We start from the raw sequence: 17,528 nt of genomic DNA on the forward strand, positions 1-17,528 counted from the left end.
AAAAGCTCATTTTAAAGTAAAATGCTGTGTAAATTTCTTTTGAGTTAAAAAATGAATAAAACCTATTAAAAATATTAAATTTGAAATTATGGCTTTGATATGAAGGAGGATATATTTCTGGAGCTTAGGCTTATGAAATTAATTTTTGGATTGGACTGTTCAGAGCAGTTTTCTCAAGGTGAATCATATATTTTTTAAGAAAAAAAATCTAGATAAGTGTATCTTCACAGTAACAGTATAAAATCCTTTACAAATTCATTAATAGTAATTTAGAAACTCTTTTTACTTTGAAGACCATTTCCAGTATTTATGTATACTTAGGGCTATATGCATTTTATGTTTATTCCTTGCCAGGCCCCCTCTGAATTATACCCTGTCATGGAAAAAGTCTCCTGTATTACGCCTGGCAATGCGATGGATCTACAACTGGATTTTATGTTTACTTCTGTTTATATCGGTAAAATAAAAGGAGCATCTAAAGGCTGTGTTACAGTAAGTATGTTTTCTTTTTTAAGTCTTTGATTTTAGATTTGCAGTTTTTTGTTTTTTTTTTTAAGTAAAATAGCTAATAGGATTGAGGTTAATTTTATATGGGACACTTGGGATATATTAAAAGTCATTATACCTACTGTGAAATGTATCATTTCCCTTCTTCCCCCTGTAAAATTATATCTCTAATTTCTGAATAATCTAATGGAGGTCATCTATGAAAAAAATGTGTAATATTGATATTTCTTTTGGCTTTAAAAATTATTTGGTGGTAAGTTTTTATTCAGGTTGCAATTGTAAGCACAAAGGAAAAAAAAATTCTCATTTTGCTGATTTAAATTATCGTAAACTGTTGATGTTAGTTGCCATTAAGCTGATTCTGACTCATGATGAGCCCATGTGTGCAGAGTAGAACTGCTCTGTAGGGTTTTCAAGGCTGTGCTTTTGGAAGAAGATCGCCAGGCCTGTCTTCCAAGGCACTTCTGGGTAGATTCAAACTGCCAACTTTCAGCTAGTAGTCGAGCACTTAACTGTTTGTGCCGCTGAGTTCTCCATGCTCATAAATTTGTCGTTTAGGGACTTAAAGGAACTGATCCTAATCTATTTTTCTACTTTTTTCCCCAGTATTCTCCATCCCATACTATATCCTGAAGCCAGACTAGATTTTACTCGGCTCTCAGTATTTTCTCACCATTTCTGCCTGTTAAAATTCTAATCATCTTTTGGGGCTTGTCTGAAATACTACTGCCTCTTCCAGGAAGCCTTTTCAGTCCCTCCTTTCCAGTCGAAATTAACTTCTCCCGTTTCTGTGTGCTTATAACACTTTTTTTTTTTTTTAAACTTTTTTGTTACTTACAGCACTTTGATTGTTTATCTTTTATAAGATACATTGTGTTCCATTTTATAATTACTTATATTCTTGCCTAAACCTCTTCATTAGACTTTAAGCTTCTTATAATGAAATCATGCTTATTTACTTGTGTACCTTCAATAAATGGCCACAACCTAGGAAGGCAGTTACGGCTGCTTGTTTGATTGCACAGACTGTGAAATATGATGGCAAAACACATAGGTAATCTCCAATTTATACCTAGGTCATTTTCTAGATGTTTTATTAATATTTCGCTGTGTTAAGGATAAGGCATGGGTTATAAAAATAGAAAGACATAGTCTTTGCTTTCAAGGAATTTGTGTTCTAATAGAAGAGGTAGACACGTACTTTCGTTGTTGATGTTAGGTGCTGTCAAGTGACCCCGTGTGACAGAGTAGAACTGCCCCACAGGGTCTTCCAGGCTGTTATCTTTATGGGAGCAAATTGCCAGATCTGTCTATCAGAGAGCCACTGGGTGAGTTCCACTACCAACCTTTTGGTTAAAAGCCAAGCGCTGACTCATAGTGATCCTATAGGACAGAGTAGAAACTGCCCCATAGGGTTTCCAAGGAGTGGCTGGTGCATTTGAACTGCCAGCCTTTTGGTTGACAGCCAGACGCTTAACCATTCCACCACCAGGGCTCCTTGTATTTATTTTACATTATGGTAAATATACAATAGAACTATGTACAAGAAGGGTGCATATGGTAATGGGTACCCGTATCTTTCCAGAGGAATCAGGAATCTCTTCACAAAGAAGACAGCACATGATTTAAAACACAAAGTAGATGTTTACTTGATGTCCATGCAGGCGAGAGCCTAATCCCAGTAGAGTAAGCATGTCCAAATCCTGGCAAATTCTGGAAGATACAAACAACGCTAGCTTGTGATACAGTAAAAATTGAGTTGATTGAAAGCATCAGAACAAGTTGTTTAATATTCTTTGGTCACTGGTTTTCAAATATTAATGGTTTTGGCATGCCTAGGGGCAATCTTACAATTCTCTGTTTAAGAAATATCAGAATTTCTCTTTTTAGAATTTTTTCCCCGTTTTGCTTTTTTATTTTAAATTCAGTGTTACCCAATTATTTCTTTTGAGGTCTTTGTAATGATGGAGAGTTGGATAGCCTAAATATATGATAATAAGTGATTAGCCAAGGGGGAAAATCCAACATAAATATTAAACATTAGAATTTTTTGAATTAATTGATAAATGAATTATGTTATTACACAGTCGGGTGAGCTTTTTATGGGCAAAAACCAAAACCAAACTGAAAGCTACAAATGAATAAAGGAACAATGTAAAGAACACCCATGATCTTGCTTACCTAGAGACAAGTGCTGCTAATTCTATGGTGTATATCATTCCATATTCTTATGTGTATATGTATCAAAATATATATACACACACACGTACCACACATACATACATGTATTTTAAACAAAAAGGATATTATACATACTGTTTTGAAGCTTACCATCATTTTATTAATTCACCTGTTTATTCTCGAGTACTTGGATTGTCCTTAACAGTTCCCTGTTGTTTGACATTTACGTTGTCTCAACATTTTTCTATTACAAATAATGGGGGACTGTACATATTCAGTAAATGTTACAAAGTAGCCCTTAAAATTTATTGTCATGATTGTTGGATCGTTTCTTATAATTAAAATAAAAAACGAGTGTTTGTAAGAAAGTGGTTTAATAAATCAGAGTTAGTAACGTGTATAAAATATATGCATGTGATTGAAGGCTGAGAGGAATACTACAAAAATGATAACTGTTAGGATGAGAGCATAATCACTTTTAAAAATTAAAAAATTATAATGAGTAATATGAAAAAGGAAAACAGGTGAAAGTTTTGAAGAATTTATTTCAAAAACCTCTCTCTCTCTATATTTTTGATTTAATAAAGCTTTAGTTTCCAACATATACGGTTGGCTGGACCTGTTGTTGCTTCTTCGCCGGCTGGAACATTGCCACCCTTGAGGTTTCTGGTGTAAATTACTTGAGCTCTGTGTTTTGCAACCAGCTTAAGAAGTCCATTGCTAAGCAGCTCCTGAAGGGCAGCCCTGGCCAGAGAACCTCCAATCTTCAGTCTCTCAGAGGCAGTAGCTGAGGATATAAGCTTATAGTTGGAAACTTCCTTACAGAGTTTGTCATATGTGGCTTTGTCAAACAAGACCAGGTTATTGAGCTTGTCTGGAACTTTGCCTTTGGATCACTTCGTCTTTTTGGCCTTGCCCCCACATTTTTTCACTGGGTCTTTGTCTTTCTTGGCCGACTTTCCGGCGTCTTTCTTCTTGTCCTCGGATGGCATCTCGAAGCTCAGAGAGCAGCTACTACAACTGCAGCCTTGCTGAGATGTCGGACAAAACAAACAAAAAAGCTGTATATATCATGAACTGTGTCTGTGTGTGTGGTGTATGTATACACACACACACACAGACACAGTTCGTGATGTTCTGTCACTTAGAAATTAAAAGAGCTCTTTTTAGGTGGGTAAATAGAGAATTAAACCTGGTCATTCTCTAAATATTTACAGAGTGACTACTATGTGTTAAACATTGTAGACACTGTTCTCACGCTCATGATAGTTAAAATTTAGGTGAACTAGAAAGTATCTACCGGGGAAACTACATGAATTAGAGCCATTTTCCTATAGCTGAATATTTAAGTGTAATTTTTTTTTTTAGTGTAGAGAAGGCTGCATTAGATATGAATATTTTCTTTTTTAAAATCTCTACTTTGTTGATAGTAGGAAAAGATGTTTATTAAGTATATAGTATGTTCAGAGAACTACAGTGGCTACTGTAAAAAAAAGAAGGTATAAAATAGCTCTTACAGTCAGCTTTATTCTTAAGTTTAAACAAGAGTGTTATGATTTCAGAGAACTGAAGTTACCTTACAAAACTCCAAACTCAATGCCATTAAGTCTGACCCATAGTGACCCTCTAGGACAAAGTAGAACTGCCCCAAAGAATTTCTGAGGCTGTGCATGTTATGGAACAGACTGCCACATCTTTCTCCCATGGAGTGGCTGGTGGGTTCGAACTGTTGACCTTTTGGTTAGCAACTGAGTGCTTTAACCACCGTGCTACCACGGCTCCTTAACTGCCACAAAAACTTTTTTTTTTTTTTACTTTAACTGGTGGTTAAATTTTTGTTGGGAATAGGGTTTTACCTTGAGAGAGGTAATATGTTGGCTTAGTCATCCTACAAAGGTGTAAATGAATATCAGACCCTTGCCAAGCAGCAAGGTTTGAATAGACAAGAGCACTTGAGGGTGGGAGAGCAAGGGACGAGTATAGGAACTTGAGGCTAGGGACATGATGAGGTGCTGTTTCTACTTCATGATTTTGTCTTGGTTGGCGTTATAACTATATGTTGTAGTAATGGCTGTATAAAAATCTCCAAAGGAAACACCTTTTATATTCATTTTCTGGGACTAATTATTTACATTTGCTGAGACATATTTTATGAGATTAAAGAACCAGTGAAATACATCAGAAAGAATTTGGCAAGGGAAGATATATGTGGCACTTACTTGAAAATGACTGAATGATAAGGTTTATTTGACTAAATTGAGCTAGATAAGTAAAATTGTTAATCAGATGCTAGTGTCTAATACTAATAGCCCCCTTGATTCTTGAGCAGGCATGGTTCTCAGCACTTTATATACATCATCTCTTTTAAAACTTAGAACAACCCTACCTGTATAGATGTGGAAGCTAAAGCTGAGAGAGGCTCAGTAAGTGACCTAAGGTTACCCATTTACTATTTGTGTAAGTTTTAGAGACAATAGAGGCGGGATTTGAAACCTGAGCTCATGATTTTAATTGATACGCATTATGGCTCAAATTTTGCTTTAGTGACTGACTTACACTATTGGAATATGAGTTTTTTATTTCTGAAACTACAGTATGAAATAAATTGGTAAAATACATGAAGTCAAATAAACCTATGATTTCACTGAACATTCTTTGCTACTTAATGTGGAACTCTGTGGTGGTTAGTTTAGGTACCCATATACCAGGGCCATTTGGTTTGGTTTTGTATTTTCAGATTATTCTTTTGATATGTTCAACAATTTCATAAATGTGTTGATCAAAAGAGAGACTTAAACAAAGAACTAAATAAATAGGCACAAATTCATTTGGCACTAATGGAGAAATAAACTTCAAAGCACAAGCCTGTTTTAGGTAGCACATGTAAAAGACTCTGCTAGTTGCTTATTATAAAAGCAACACATAAAGCAAGGCTTAAAGAAGAGTAGAAAGAGTAAGAACCTTGCTGTATCCTTAGTCAGAAGGGAATTCATGACATGAAACAAAGAAAAGATGAATGCTAGGGATGAAAGTGCTGGCAGTGCTCACCTAACAGTTCTCCAGGGTGTTCTCCAGGGCGTTCTGGCTTCTGGACATACGTTATGTTCTCATTTTCACAAGGGCATCACTGTTGTGGAGTTGGATATGTTACACCTTTGTAGCCGTTTGGCCTTAACTGATTCTTCTAGTCCTGATTTTATGTGGTAAAGGCAACCTATTGATTGTAGTTGGACTCACCAGGTGATTTTTCTGTAGAAACAGAATGGTCGTGCCAGGTGGGACACAAATTCAGCCTTTTTGACAGTTTTAATTTCTCATTATAAAGAACATAGAACATGTGGCTGTACACTGGCATTTTGGCTTGTTTAGCATCTCATGGAGTCTTGGTTATTGTGAGGTCACCCCTAAGAGAATGTTCACTTTTGCTGAGCTATCATCTTCTCAGTCTGCCAAGCCAAGACTCAAACCCTACTTTATGGTATATTTACCAAAGTCAGTGCTTCCTTGAAGACTCTTGGCAGACTTCAGGCTATAGTCTCATTTTGTCTTACTTGTTCTTTAAATCTTCAGGAAACATTAACACACACACACACACACACACCAAGTATCACTGGTTTTTATGAATGAATGTATTGAAAATCAAATTTCTTGTACAGAATTCTTAAACTTTTATAACACTAAGTCTTTACAGTGAAACATTTTCTTTTATTGGTAAAAGGGCTTGAGCAGTTTTAGTATAAACTTAGAATATGTACTTGTGGTTTGAAAAAGAAAGAAAATTTCTTGAGTAGTAACTAATTTTGTGCTTTTATATTTTCCTTCAAGTTCACGACAAAGTACATTAAGATTCCATTTCAAGGTAAGCTATCATTGTCTTTATGACCTCTTTTCACTGCAATTTTGAGTATAAAATAAATGATCAGCAAAAAATTTGAAATGCTTTATCAACGTTTTCTGTAATTTTTTTTTCTGTATAGACTTTAAGTGAAATAGTAATTTTTTTTTCTGTATAGACTTTAAGTGAAACTAAAGCAGTTTAATGACAAGCTTGAGGTTAACTTAGCTTTTTTTTTTAATTTTTTTAAGCAGCTTTAAAAGGAGTTAAGATGTTTTAAAATACTGAAAATAGTATTGTGTTGTTTTAATGACTTCAAGTTAAATAATACTAAGGGAACTCATGGTGATTTCTTGGCATTAACAGAAATAAAGTTTAGATAGAAAGGAAGAATATTTCTGGTATATAAAAATGAGAACCTTAGGGAGAGAAGTATAATGTGAAAATGTTTTTGTAGAGAAGAGAGATTTTTATGTGATTTCATATTGAATAGGTAGACAGCAAAGTGTACCTGCAACTCAGACCCATTTTGTCAGTCCCTCTCTCCCCTAAAATCCTTTCAGAATAAATAATGACACTATGGGGGAGGGGGGGAAGGCAATAGAAGATAGTCTCTTTAGAGAATGTATTGTGAAAAGAATGAGGAAGAAAAAAATGTACACAGCATTTCAGATATGAACTAGGGAAGAGGAAGCTTCTGTGGCAGTTCTGGAGATGTCATCAAAGTGACTTTAATTGAACTCACAGATACCCATGTGTAGAAAACCAGAACTGTACATTATGGTAATGAATCTAATAATTAGGAGACCACCATATATAGTAAGAATATATAAGGCCCAGAATAAATACATCGATAGTCCTAATTAGGAAGTTTTAGTAAATTGTGAAGGAATACTACTATAACATTAGTTATTTAGAAGAAATAAATGAAGGCCTGTGATTTTGAAAGGCAATAATGATTTTAGAAAAGGTAGTGCCATCATTTATAATTGAAGTCCTGGGTAACAGAGTGAGCTGCCCTCAAATTCTTATGATATAAACCTCAACTTTTTATATTTTAGGTTTTCTTAATTAATATTCATATTTTGTTTCAAATATTACTTACTTAAAAAATTTTGATCTGATAAGAGTTTTTCTTTTTTTTTAGGCCTTAAAAAGCAGAAATTTATTGTCTCACTGTTCTGGAGGCTATAAGTTCGAATCAGGGTATTGGCCGCCGTGTTGATTTCTCTTTGAGGGCTCTGAGAGAGAAACTGTTGCATACTAACTTCTGGTGGCTCCCATCAGTCCCTGGCATTCCCTGGCTTGTAAATGCATCTTCACATGACGTCTTCCCCCTGTGATGCCACATAATTTTGAAAAGACAACTTCAATTAGAAATCATGGGAAAATACTCTTTTCAGTGGTAGTGAATTTACAATTTTGTAATGGAAGTCAACAGGAAAATATTAGTCTTTTTTCCCCAAATCCTGTCTATGATAAGTGTCCATATGAAAAAATCTTTTAAAAACAAGATATGCATATAAAAGGTTTTTTTTGTAGATGGGAACCTAAGGGTCCAAATATTTATTCTTTCTCCATAGCAGCTGAGAAAAAAATGGTTTTTGCATATTTATATTTTATTTGGCTGTTAGTAATAGTGGCTTGAAGAAAATAGAAGTATTTTTCCCTTCACATTGAAGAACTCCAGAGGTAGGCTGAATAGGGCTGATATGATGTCTTACTGGCCATTAGGGGCCCAGGCTCATCTGTTTTTTTTTTTTAAAGTGTCATCCCTGATGCAGGGCTTTCATCCTCAGGTTTGTCTCACGGTCCCATCATCACGTTTATGTCCCAGGCAGAAAGTAGGAAGTAGGGTAAGCAGTAAAAAGGGCACATGCCACCTGCCTCTCACGCTTTTGAAGTGCCTTCCTGGAAGTCAGTGCCACCTCACCTCTTCTTCCATTTTATTATCTAGAACTTAGTCATCTGGCCGCACATTTATTTGCAAAAGAAGCTAGGAAGTTTTTTTCTTTTTTAAGCTTGGTATATTGCTGTCCTGAATAAATGTAGGGTTTTGTTACTAAGGAAGAAGATGGAATGAAAAGTGGGTAAGCAGTTCCCACTTTCAGATCTGCCATAGCTGTGTACAGAAAAACCGCATATTGGGGAAGAAGTTGGTAATGAGGTAATTTCTCTTCAAGATGGTGCTAAATCTCCTTTTTTAAGGGAAACTTTTTATTTTATTTTTTCATTTTTTTAAAAAATTGTGATACAAGTGAAAGTTTACAGAGCAAATTAGCTTCTCATTTAACAATTAATACAAAAGTTGTTTTGTGACATTGGTTGCCAACCCTGTAATGTGTCAACAATCTCCCCTTCTCAGCCTGGGGTTCCCCGTTTCCATTTGTCCAGTTTTCCTGTCCCTTCCTGCCTTCTGGTCTTTGCCTTTGGGCTGGTGTGCCCATTAGTCTCATATACGTGATTGAACTACAAAGCACGTCCCTCACATATGTTATTGTTGGCCCTGTAGACCTGTCTAATCTTTGGCTGAAGGGGAACCTCAGGAGTGACTTCAGTACTGAGTTAAAAGGGTGTGCAGGGGCCATACTCTCAGATTTCTCCAGCCTCTGGCAGACCAGCAAGGCTGGTCTTTTTTTGTGTGTGTATATGTGTGAATTTGAATTTTTTTTTCCTACTGTTCTGTCTGGGACCCTATAATATGATCCTTGCCGGAGCAGTCAGTGGTGGAAACCAGGCACCATCTAGTTGTTCTGGGCTCAGTCCGGTGGAGGTTGTGGTAGTTGTAGTCCATTAGTCCTTTGGATTAATCTTTCTAAAGGAGACTTTTTTTTCCAATTTTTATTGTGCTCTAAGTGAAAGTTTACAAAGTAAGTCAGTCTCATACAAAAATTTATATACACCTTGCTATATACTTCTAGTTGCTCTCCCCTAATGGGACAGCACACTCCTACCCTCCACTCTCTGTTTTCGTGTCCATTCAGCCAGTTTCTGACCCCCTCTGCCCTCTCATCTCCTCTCTAGACAGGAGCTGCCCACATAGTCTCATATGTCTTACTTGATCCAAGAAGTTCACTACTCACCAGCATCATTTTCTATCCCATGGTCCAGTCCAGTCCGTCTGAAGAGTTGGCTTTGGGAATGGTTCTTGTCCTGGGCTAACAGAAGGTCTGGGCACCGTGACCTCCAAGGTCCTTCTAGTCTCAGTCAGACCATTAAGTCTGGTCTTTTTATGAGAATTTGAGGTCTGCACCCCACAGCTCTCCTGCTCACTCAGGGTTTTTCTGTTGTGTTCCTTGTCAGGGCAGTCACTGACTAAAAGAGACTTTTTAAGTAGTTTTCTTAAAGAAAAATTCGCTTCCATATTAAAAGTCTGGAACAGTTGGGTTAGTAAATAATTGTGTAGATCTCACAGATATAGTATTGAATATGTCTGTGGGGCTGTGAGCTGCATGAGGAAGAATTGCTGAGAAGCTTTGCTGAGGGTTCTCACCCCTCCTTAATTGGTTAGTTTTTGCAGCCAGTTTCAGTGACAGTTTTCAGAATGGGGTGTTAGGTTGTGAAGAATAGAACGGCTGGCTCAGGAACATTAAAGATGGCTGGTAAATGAAATGTTTGAATGCCCATTTTAAAATGTTTTTCTGATTTTAGTGTTCACATTAATCACCTCAGGATCTTGTTACACTAAAGATTCTGATTCAGTAGGTCTGAGGTGGGGCCTGAGGTTCTGCATTTCTGCAGGCTCTGAGAGTGTCACTGGCATGAGGACTACACTCTGAATAGCAAGGCGCCAGGAGATGAGAATACTAAGAGATTTGTTACCCAGTATTTGTATTCTTTGTATTCTTGGCTCAGCTGCTTTCTTAAAGTTGGTCCAGATGACCTCAGGACTTCTTTAAGCCAGTGTCCATATGTCTCTGCAGTTTAAAAAACTAGTGATTTCCCTAGCTTATTATGAAGGAGAAAGACTGATAATTCAGAGTGATTGCCTGGACGTTTTGAGAAGTAAAATCTGGAAGAATTTTAGAAGAAATTGTTTCTTAGACTGTTCAGAACCTTGTCTTGTTCTTGAGAATCTTTTGTTAGTGGCTAGTGTATATCATGGAATGCAGATATTTTGGGAGAAGAAGGGAAGTAATTTACTAGAAAGATAGAAATTGGTTTATGGTAATGTTTGGAGTCTTGATTTATAGCATTGACCAGGGAAGAAATACCTTGTTTTCTAAGTTACATTATGATTAGTTTTCTGCATTGGTAAGCTGTAGCCTCCCTCTACACATTTTTGATAGTGATATCAGAGTGCATAGTGAGAAATCTCTCTGGGCAAGATTTTTATGCTACTGAATTTATTTAATCTCAGATTTCCCTTTCCTGGTTATAACTGAAATCATATAGTATAAAAGGCTGAATTCCTAAATTTAATTATTATTTAATAAACATTTAGCCCTTCATAATTGTAATTGATATATATATATATTTTTTACTCTAATAGTATTGCTTGGAGTTCTTCAGCTAAGTTTAGGGGGCTGGGAATATATTTCTGAAACACTTTGCTGTAATCCTTCATGAAAAATACAGTGTATCAAAGAACTGTCAGTTGTCATAAGTTATCTTTTGTTTGTTTCAGTGTCCCTCAATGAGGTGTCATTGCTAGTGGATACCATGTATTTGAAGAGGTTTGGGTTATGGAGAAGTAAGGATGACGACCATAGTAAAAGGAGTCATACCATCCTCTTCCTCTGGGTGTCTTCAAATTATCTTCAGGAGATTCAGACTCAATTAGAAAATTCTGTATTAAGCCAGCAATGTAAGTGTAAAATGATTTCAGACTTTCAGGATAACCTGAGAAATCTGTGAATAAAGCAGTTTTCTTTTAAAATAATAGGATATAGTCATTTCATTGAATTAAAAATAATTTTATTCCTTAATATTATATGAAACAAATTATTGTATTCACAGTAATTTCTCCTGATAGTTTTATTCAACCAAAGGAAATTATTTAAAAGTAAAAGCAATACCTTATATAACTTTTAGTCAGTTGCTATCTTTTGCTACCTTATTATAAGTGTCTTGGTCTTGTTTCATAATGAGCTGTGGCAGAGGTAATTAGTGGCAAGGTTAAATAAAATATAGAAGTCTTTACCTTCAACATTTCCTATTGCTTATTTAAAAAAGAAAAAAGCTTAGTTTATGTGCACATCATTCCTGTAAGACTGGGTTGCACACCTTTCTGTGTGCCCCCGTAACGTGTATATATGCATTTGGAGAGATTTCCCAACTTTTTTTAGTTTCAGACTCCTAAAAGAATCTGGTTTAAAAAAAAAAAAAAAATTTTTTTTTTTTTTTTTTAGAAGTGGATAAATCAAATTAGTAAGGTTCATTCTTATCTCTTTGACCTCCCAACCTTCTTCCCCCTACTCCCTTGAGTATTAGAGATGTTAATTGGTGAACTAAATTTTATACCTGTAAATTTAATTGTTTCCGTGTCCTAATTACTTACAAGTTCATTAGAAAAATTCATGATTAAGTAGTAAAGATTGGGTAAACATAATAAGCCGCACTAGTTTTTTTTTTTTTTTTTAATCATTATTAGGGTAGAAGGAGAGAATGTTTTTTGAGACCATTGTTGAAATGGTTGGTGAAAGGAAATGATTTTGAAGGAGATGTATGATTGGATGCTTTCTTAATTGATAAATTTGATATATGGAGAAGGCTAGAAAAAATTATTAACTGCTTAATTTTCACTCATTTGTTCATTTATGTATTCATAACAAATGTTTGCAGATCACCTACTAAATGCCACGCACTGGAAATGTGGCAGTCAATAGCCATTGTAGTGTTTCCGTTCTCCTGTAGTAGAGTATCAAAACTCGTGAGTTTTAGTTCTAGACTATTAATGACCTACTGTGTGATTTTAATTTGCCTGGGTTATTACATAACATATAAAATACTTTGTTCGCTTTTATACCAACCTTACTGTTAGTAAATAATTCATTGTTTTAATTATATCCTTGAAAAATAGTACTAAATATTGTTTTTTTTTCTTTTATAGCAAAATCTAGCGAATTCATTTTCCTTGAGCTACACAATCCTATTTCACAAAGAGAAGAATTGAAATTGAAAGATATTATGACAGAAATAAGTACGACCAGTGGAAAATTAGACCTGTCTTATCCATTGTCCTGGGTCCAGGCATTTCCTTTGTTTCAGAGCCTCTCTTCAAAAGAAAGTTCTTTTATTCATTATTACTGCGCTTCGACTTGTTCCTTACCTACTGCTGCTGTTGAAGAAATGAAGGTGAAATCAGTGTCTCAGGTTAGCATATGATTAGTTTGTAGGGGTGTTGGGTAAAAATTCTTTGATTGAAATTAGGCTGATTTCAGAAGGCTTCATTGTATTGAAAGAGTGCAGGAACCAGTCTGAAAGAGCCCCCAGTGCCAAACGAAGCAGGAACGGTTTGATCAACAAAATCAGTATTGATAGTATGAGATTATAGCTAAAGAATAAAATATCCATAAGTCTGTGCTGATGTACGTAGATAACCGAATGAATGAATAATAAATGAAAGATAAGGAATAATTCTTCTTAGAGAAAAATTTCAATTAATAAATATGAAAGGAATGAGGGAAATTTAAAATCACCATTAGAACACCATAGTAATAATTGTTACAGGCAAGATCCATCAATGAATGCTAAAATTAATGGGTGAAAATTTAAGGAGCAATAGAATATTTGCATAGTCTCAAAGCATTTCCTCTAAAATGTTAATTACAAAAGGAAAAATAATAAATTTACAGTGGAGAAATCCCGCAGACACCACCTTAATCAAGGGATCAAAGTAAACATCACCAGCAACAAGATGTATAAACATGATGTACCCCCTGAGAAGGGTATGCCACTCCTGTGGTATTCTGCACAGTAATTCATAGCCTCAGTCTAATCATGAGAAAAACCAGAGAAATTCACTTCACTTGTAAAGTAACTGAACAGTACTCTTCAAAAGTATCATGGCTGTGGTCCTAGGTTACTAATGGTCAGGGAATTATATAGGATCCTAGAACAGAAAAAGGATGTTACTAGAAAAACAGTGAAAGTCTATACTTAGTAGTAGTATACCAATGTTAATTTCTTAGTTTTGATAATCGCACTATGGTGTACAAGATGGTAACATTAGGGGAAGCTGGGTAAAAGTTTATTTTGTGCAACTCTTCTTTAAGTCTAAAATTATCCTGAAACGATAGTAAGTTAAAAAATACTATTTTTATAGGAAGTTGGTAGCATACATGTAGCTTGTATATCTATGTCACTTACCTACAGGAAGAAAAGTAAAAAGTGTTTATTAAGTTTCCCCTACATACATGTTTTAACGGGCCTGTAGAAAGTCACTTTAGTGGAGGATGAGGCATAAAGACTTCACCACTCTTTTGTGCATATTGTTGCAAAAATTGTGTATAGTTGTTATATATACAACTTTATATCTGGCTTTTCCATTTAATAACAAAATATGAACTTATGTTATTATAAAGACTCAGCCTCTGAATTGAAAATTTTATTTTTACCTACTATTATCTCTTTTGTTCATTTTGAACTGCAGAGGTTTCAAATTCTTTTTTAGTTTATAGAGCCCAGAGCTGGGAATAATACTCCAAATTAAACATTGACCATTTTGTGTACAGTATCTTCTGATCAAAAGTGTTATTTTAGCTTGACTGTATCTTACTTTTTTTTTTTTTTTTAATATCTTACTTTCTAGAAATTCTGAAGGTATAGATATAACTCACTAGTATGGATTTTAGTCTCAGCATTTTTTCTTACAAGTCTGGGTTTTGACTTTGTGCTTTTGAGAGTTAATATGCTTGTATTTATATATGTATAAGGAGACCTTTTTCCTTGTCATTATCTGTCAGTCCTCAAATACAGACGCAGCCAGACCTACCTACACCTTCCTACAGAAGCAAAGTAGTGGTTGCTACTCACTTTCTATTACATCTAATCCAGATGAAGAATGGCGAGAAGTCAGGCACACTGGACCTGTTCAGAAGTATGTACTGTGCCATATCCTGTTTGTAATAGAAATTTTTATCCATATTGCTGCTTTTTAGTTCACGTTTTGAAATGTGTTGATCTTACTTTCATTCTGACAGTAAGTCTTTGAAAAATTTTATGTATGAGAAAGCTAAAAAAAAGCTTTACTAAGAAATAATAGGTATCATTTCATTCAGTTTTGCATTTCCACTGGCAGAGGATTTCCCTACATCTTCACCAACATTTGTTATTATTTTTTTTTTATCTTAGTCATCCTAGTGAGAGTGAAATGGTATCTCATTGTAGTTTTGATTTGCATCTTTCCGATGGCTAATGACATTGAGCATCTTTTCATATGTTTGGCAGCCATTTGAATGTCCTCTTCAGTGAAATGTTTATTCATATCCTTTGCCCTTTTTATGATTGGGTTGTTTGTCTTTTTATTGTTATCAAAATTTTATATGTATTTTGGTTATTAGATTCTGGTTGGAGGTATGGTTTCTGAAGATACTCTTTCAGTCGGTAGCTTGTCTTTTCACTTTTTTTGTAAAGTCTTTTGATGAACAGAAGTTTTTAATTTTTATGAGGTCCCATTTATTTATTTTGCCTTTTGCTGTTTGCCCTTTTCTATTATAATTATCCACGGTTAAAAGCTAGGTCCGACAGCATTGGACCTAGCGTTTCTTCGAAGAATTTACTTCCTGCATTTTCTTCCAAGAATTTTATAGTTTTAGTTTTCGCATTTAGCTCCTTAATCCATTTTGAATTTGTTTTTCATTGCATCAGCTTGTAAGTTAATTTGTGCGGAAGAGACACGTCCTCAATGGTATTGTAAGTGATTGTGATACATAGTTAATCGATGAGGCACATATTGAGATTAGCCTACGTGGGAAGGTTTGGAAGGGGAAAGGTGATATTCAGTGAGAACATCGTTGAGATTGGCCTATGTGGGGAGGTTTGGAAGGGAAAAGGTAGTATTCAGTTAGAACGTCATTGAGATTAACCTACGTGGGAAGGTTTGGAAGGGAAAAGGTGATATTCAGTGAGAACGTCATTAGTAGCTTGTGGAAATAAAGGACGTAAAATGTAATTGCTGTATCCCATCAAACATTTTTTATTCTCCAGATTTTAGTTATAGAATACTACTGTTCTGTTATTGTTCCATATAATAATTTTCTTTTACTCTAGAATTTTCCATACCAATGTATTTTAACCGTAATATTACTTTTTAAGGCTAATTGTATACCCGCCACCACCTACTAAAGGGGGATTAGGAGTAACTAATGAAGATCTGGAGTGCTTAGAAGAAGGAGAATTTCTTAATGATGTGATCATTGATTTCTATCTTAAGTAAGTACAGTGATAAATCATCCTCTCATTTGTTCTACAGGTTTTGCTCTTAAACAGCCATACCTCTGAGATAGTTTTACACTAAAAAAAAACCCCGTGCCGTCGAGTCGATTCCGACTCATAGCAGCCCTGTAGTACAGAGTAGAACTGCCGAATAGAGTTTCCGAGGAGTGCCTGCCTTTTTCAGATTCAGAAAATTTTTACTTACCAGAATTTTCCAGAGTTGACTAATTCAGTTGCATTTCTTTACTTCTCATAGATACTATGTACTTCAGAAATGCTACTGTTTTTGTGTGTGTGTGTTTTGTTTGTTTCTGACTTACACTTTTACTACTGTCATCACTGTAGTGAAGGAAGTACTAACAAATTCCTTTGGGAACAGAAAAGAAACAATTCTTCAGTTATCTCTTGTACCTTTAAAAGCAATATAAGAGTTAACTGTCCTTTGAAAAGTCCATGTCAGTTTCAACTCTTTGTATACCCAAGCTGAAGGAGTAGATATGAAGGTGCTTATAACTTTTACACGAGGGAAATTTGTTTCTAACCCTCATATTAATATTCCTAGACCTACATTTCCAACATATGCTGGATATATCTTCTAATTATTTCATTGACCCTTCCCAAACCAAATGTATCATCATTTTACCTAAGCCCTGTTAATTTACTAATACTACATTTTTTCCAGTCACTTAGCTCAAAATCTCACCTGACGATTTACTCTTTATCTCAAATATTGTAGATTTAATCTCTAGACATTTGATTTGGGTCTTTTTATATCTTCCACATCTCTAACTTTTTGAATATATGGAATACAATTATAGTAACTGTTTAATGTCATTTTCTGCTTATTCTAACGTATGTTTCAGTTCTGGGTCAATTTCAGTTGCCTGATTTTTATCTTTATTATGACATTATGACTTTTTTTTTTGCTTCTTTGCATGTCTGATGATTTTTAAAATAGTTTTGCTTATTTTGTTTTTGAGAATATACGCAGCAAAACACACAAATTCAACAATTTCTACACATACAGTCCAGTGACACTGATTACATTCTTCAGGTTGTGCAACCATTGTCATCCTCCTTTTCTGTGTTGTCCCTCCCCATGAACATGAACTCAGTGCCCCCTAAGGTTCCTACCTAATCTTTTGAGTTGATGTGGTCAATTTCATCCCTTATAGAAAGTTCTTAAAAGAGCTTAGTACTAAAAGTAGACATTTTTTACTGTTTAAGCTAAACGGTATGGATTACACCTCAACATAAAGAAAACAGAAATCCTGACAACTGGACCAATAAGCAGCATCATGATAAACGGGGAAAAGGTTAAAGTTGCCAAGGGTTTCATTTAATTGGTTCCACAATTAACACTCATGGAGGCATCAGTCAGGAAATCAAAAGACACATTGCATTGGTCAAATCTGCTGAAAAAGACCTCTTTAAAGTGTTGAAAAGCAGAATGTCACCTTGAAGGCTAAAGTGCGCCTGACCCAAATCATGGTATTTTCAGTCACATGATATGCATGCAAAAGTTGGACAGTGAATAAATAGACTGATACGTTTGAATTATGGTGTTGGTGAAGAATATTGAAAACACATGGACTGCCAAAAGGATGAACAACTCCGTCTTGGAAGA

At 35.1% G+C, this 17,528-nt stretch overlaps 1 protein-coding gene and 1 pseudogene across 6 annotated transcripts in view; one reads left to right on the forward strand and one right to left on the reverse strand.

The window, feature by feature from the left end:
* SENP7 (SUMO specific peptidase 7) overlaps positions 1-17,528 on the forward strand; it is a 174,173-nt gene that overhangs the window by 122,680 nt on the left and 33,965 nt on the right. For 5 of the 6 annotated variants that reach the window (XM_023559053.2, XM_023559056.2, XM_023559054.2 and 2 more), the window contains 6 exons: positions 355-492; positions 6,514-6,547; positions 11,151-11,330; positions 12,576-12,838; positions 14,431-14,564; positions 15,782-15,898. In XM_023559053.2, coding sequence (XP_023414821.1) covers positions 355-492; positions 6,514-6,547; positions 11,151-11,330; positions 12,576-12,838; positions 14,431-14,564; positions 15,782-15,898 — 866 coding nt within the window. The remainder of the gene's footprint in view (positions 1-354; positions 493-6,513; positions 6,548-11,150; positions 11,331-12,575; positions 12,839-14,430; positions 14,565-15,781; positions 15,899-17,528) is intronic. The other variant, XM_064273043.1, reaches the window with a different exon arrangement.
* On the reverse strand, positions 3,267-3,680 carry LOC135228320 (small ribosomal subunit protein eS25-like; annotated as a pseudogene).

The sequence above is a fragment of the Loxodonta africana genome, chromosome 20, assembly GCF_030014295.1.
Source record: "Loxodonta africana isolate mLoxAfr1 chromosome 20, mLoxAfr1.hap2, whole genome shotgun sequence".
NCBI lineage: Eukaryota > Metazoa > Chordata > Mammalia > Proboscidea > Elephantidae > Loxodonta > Loxodonta africana.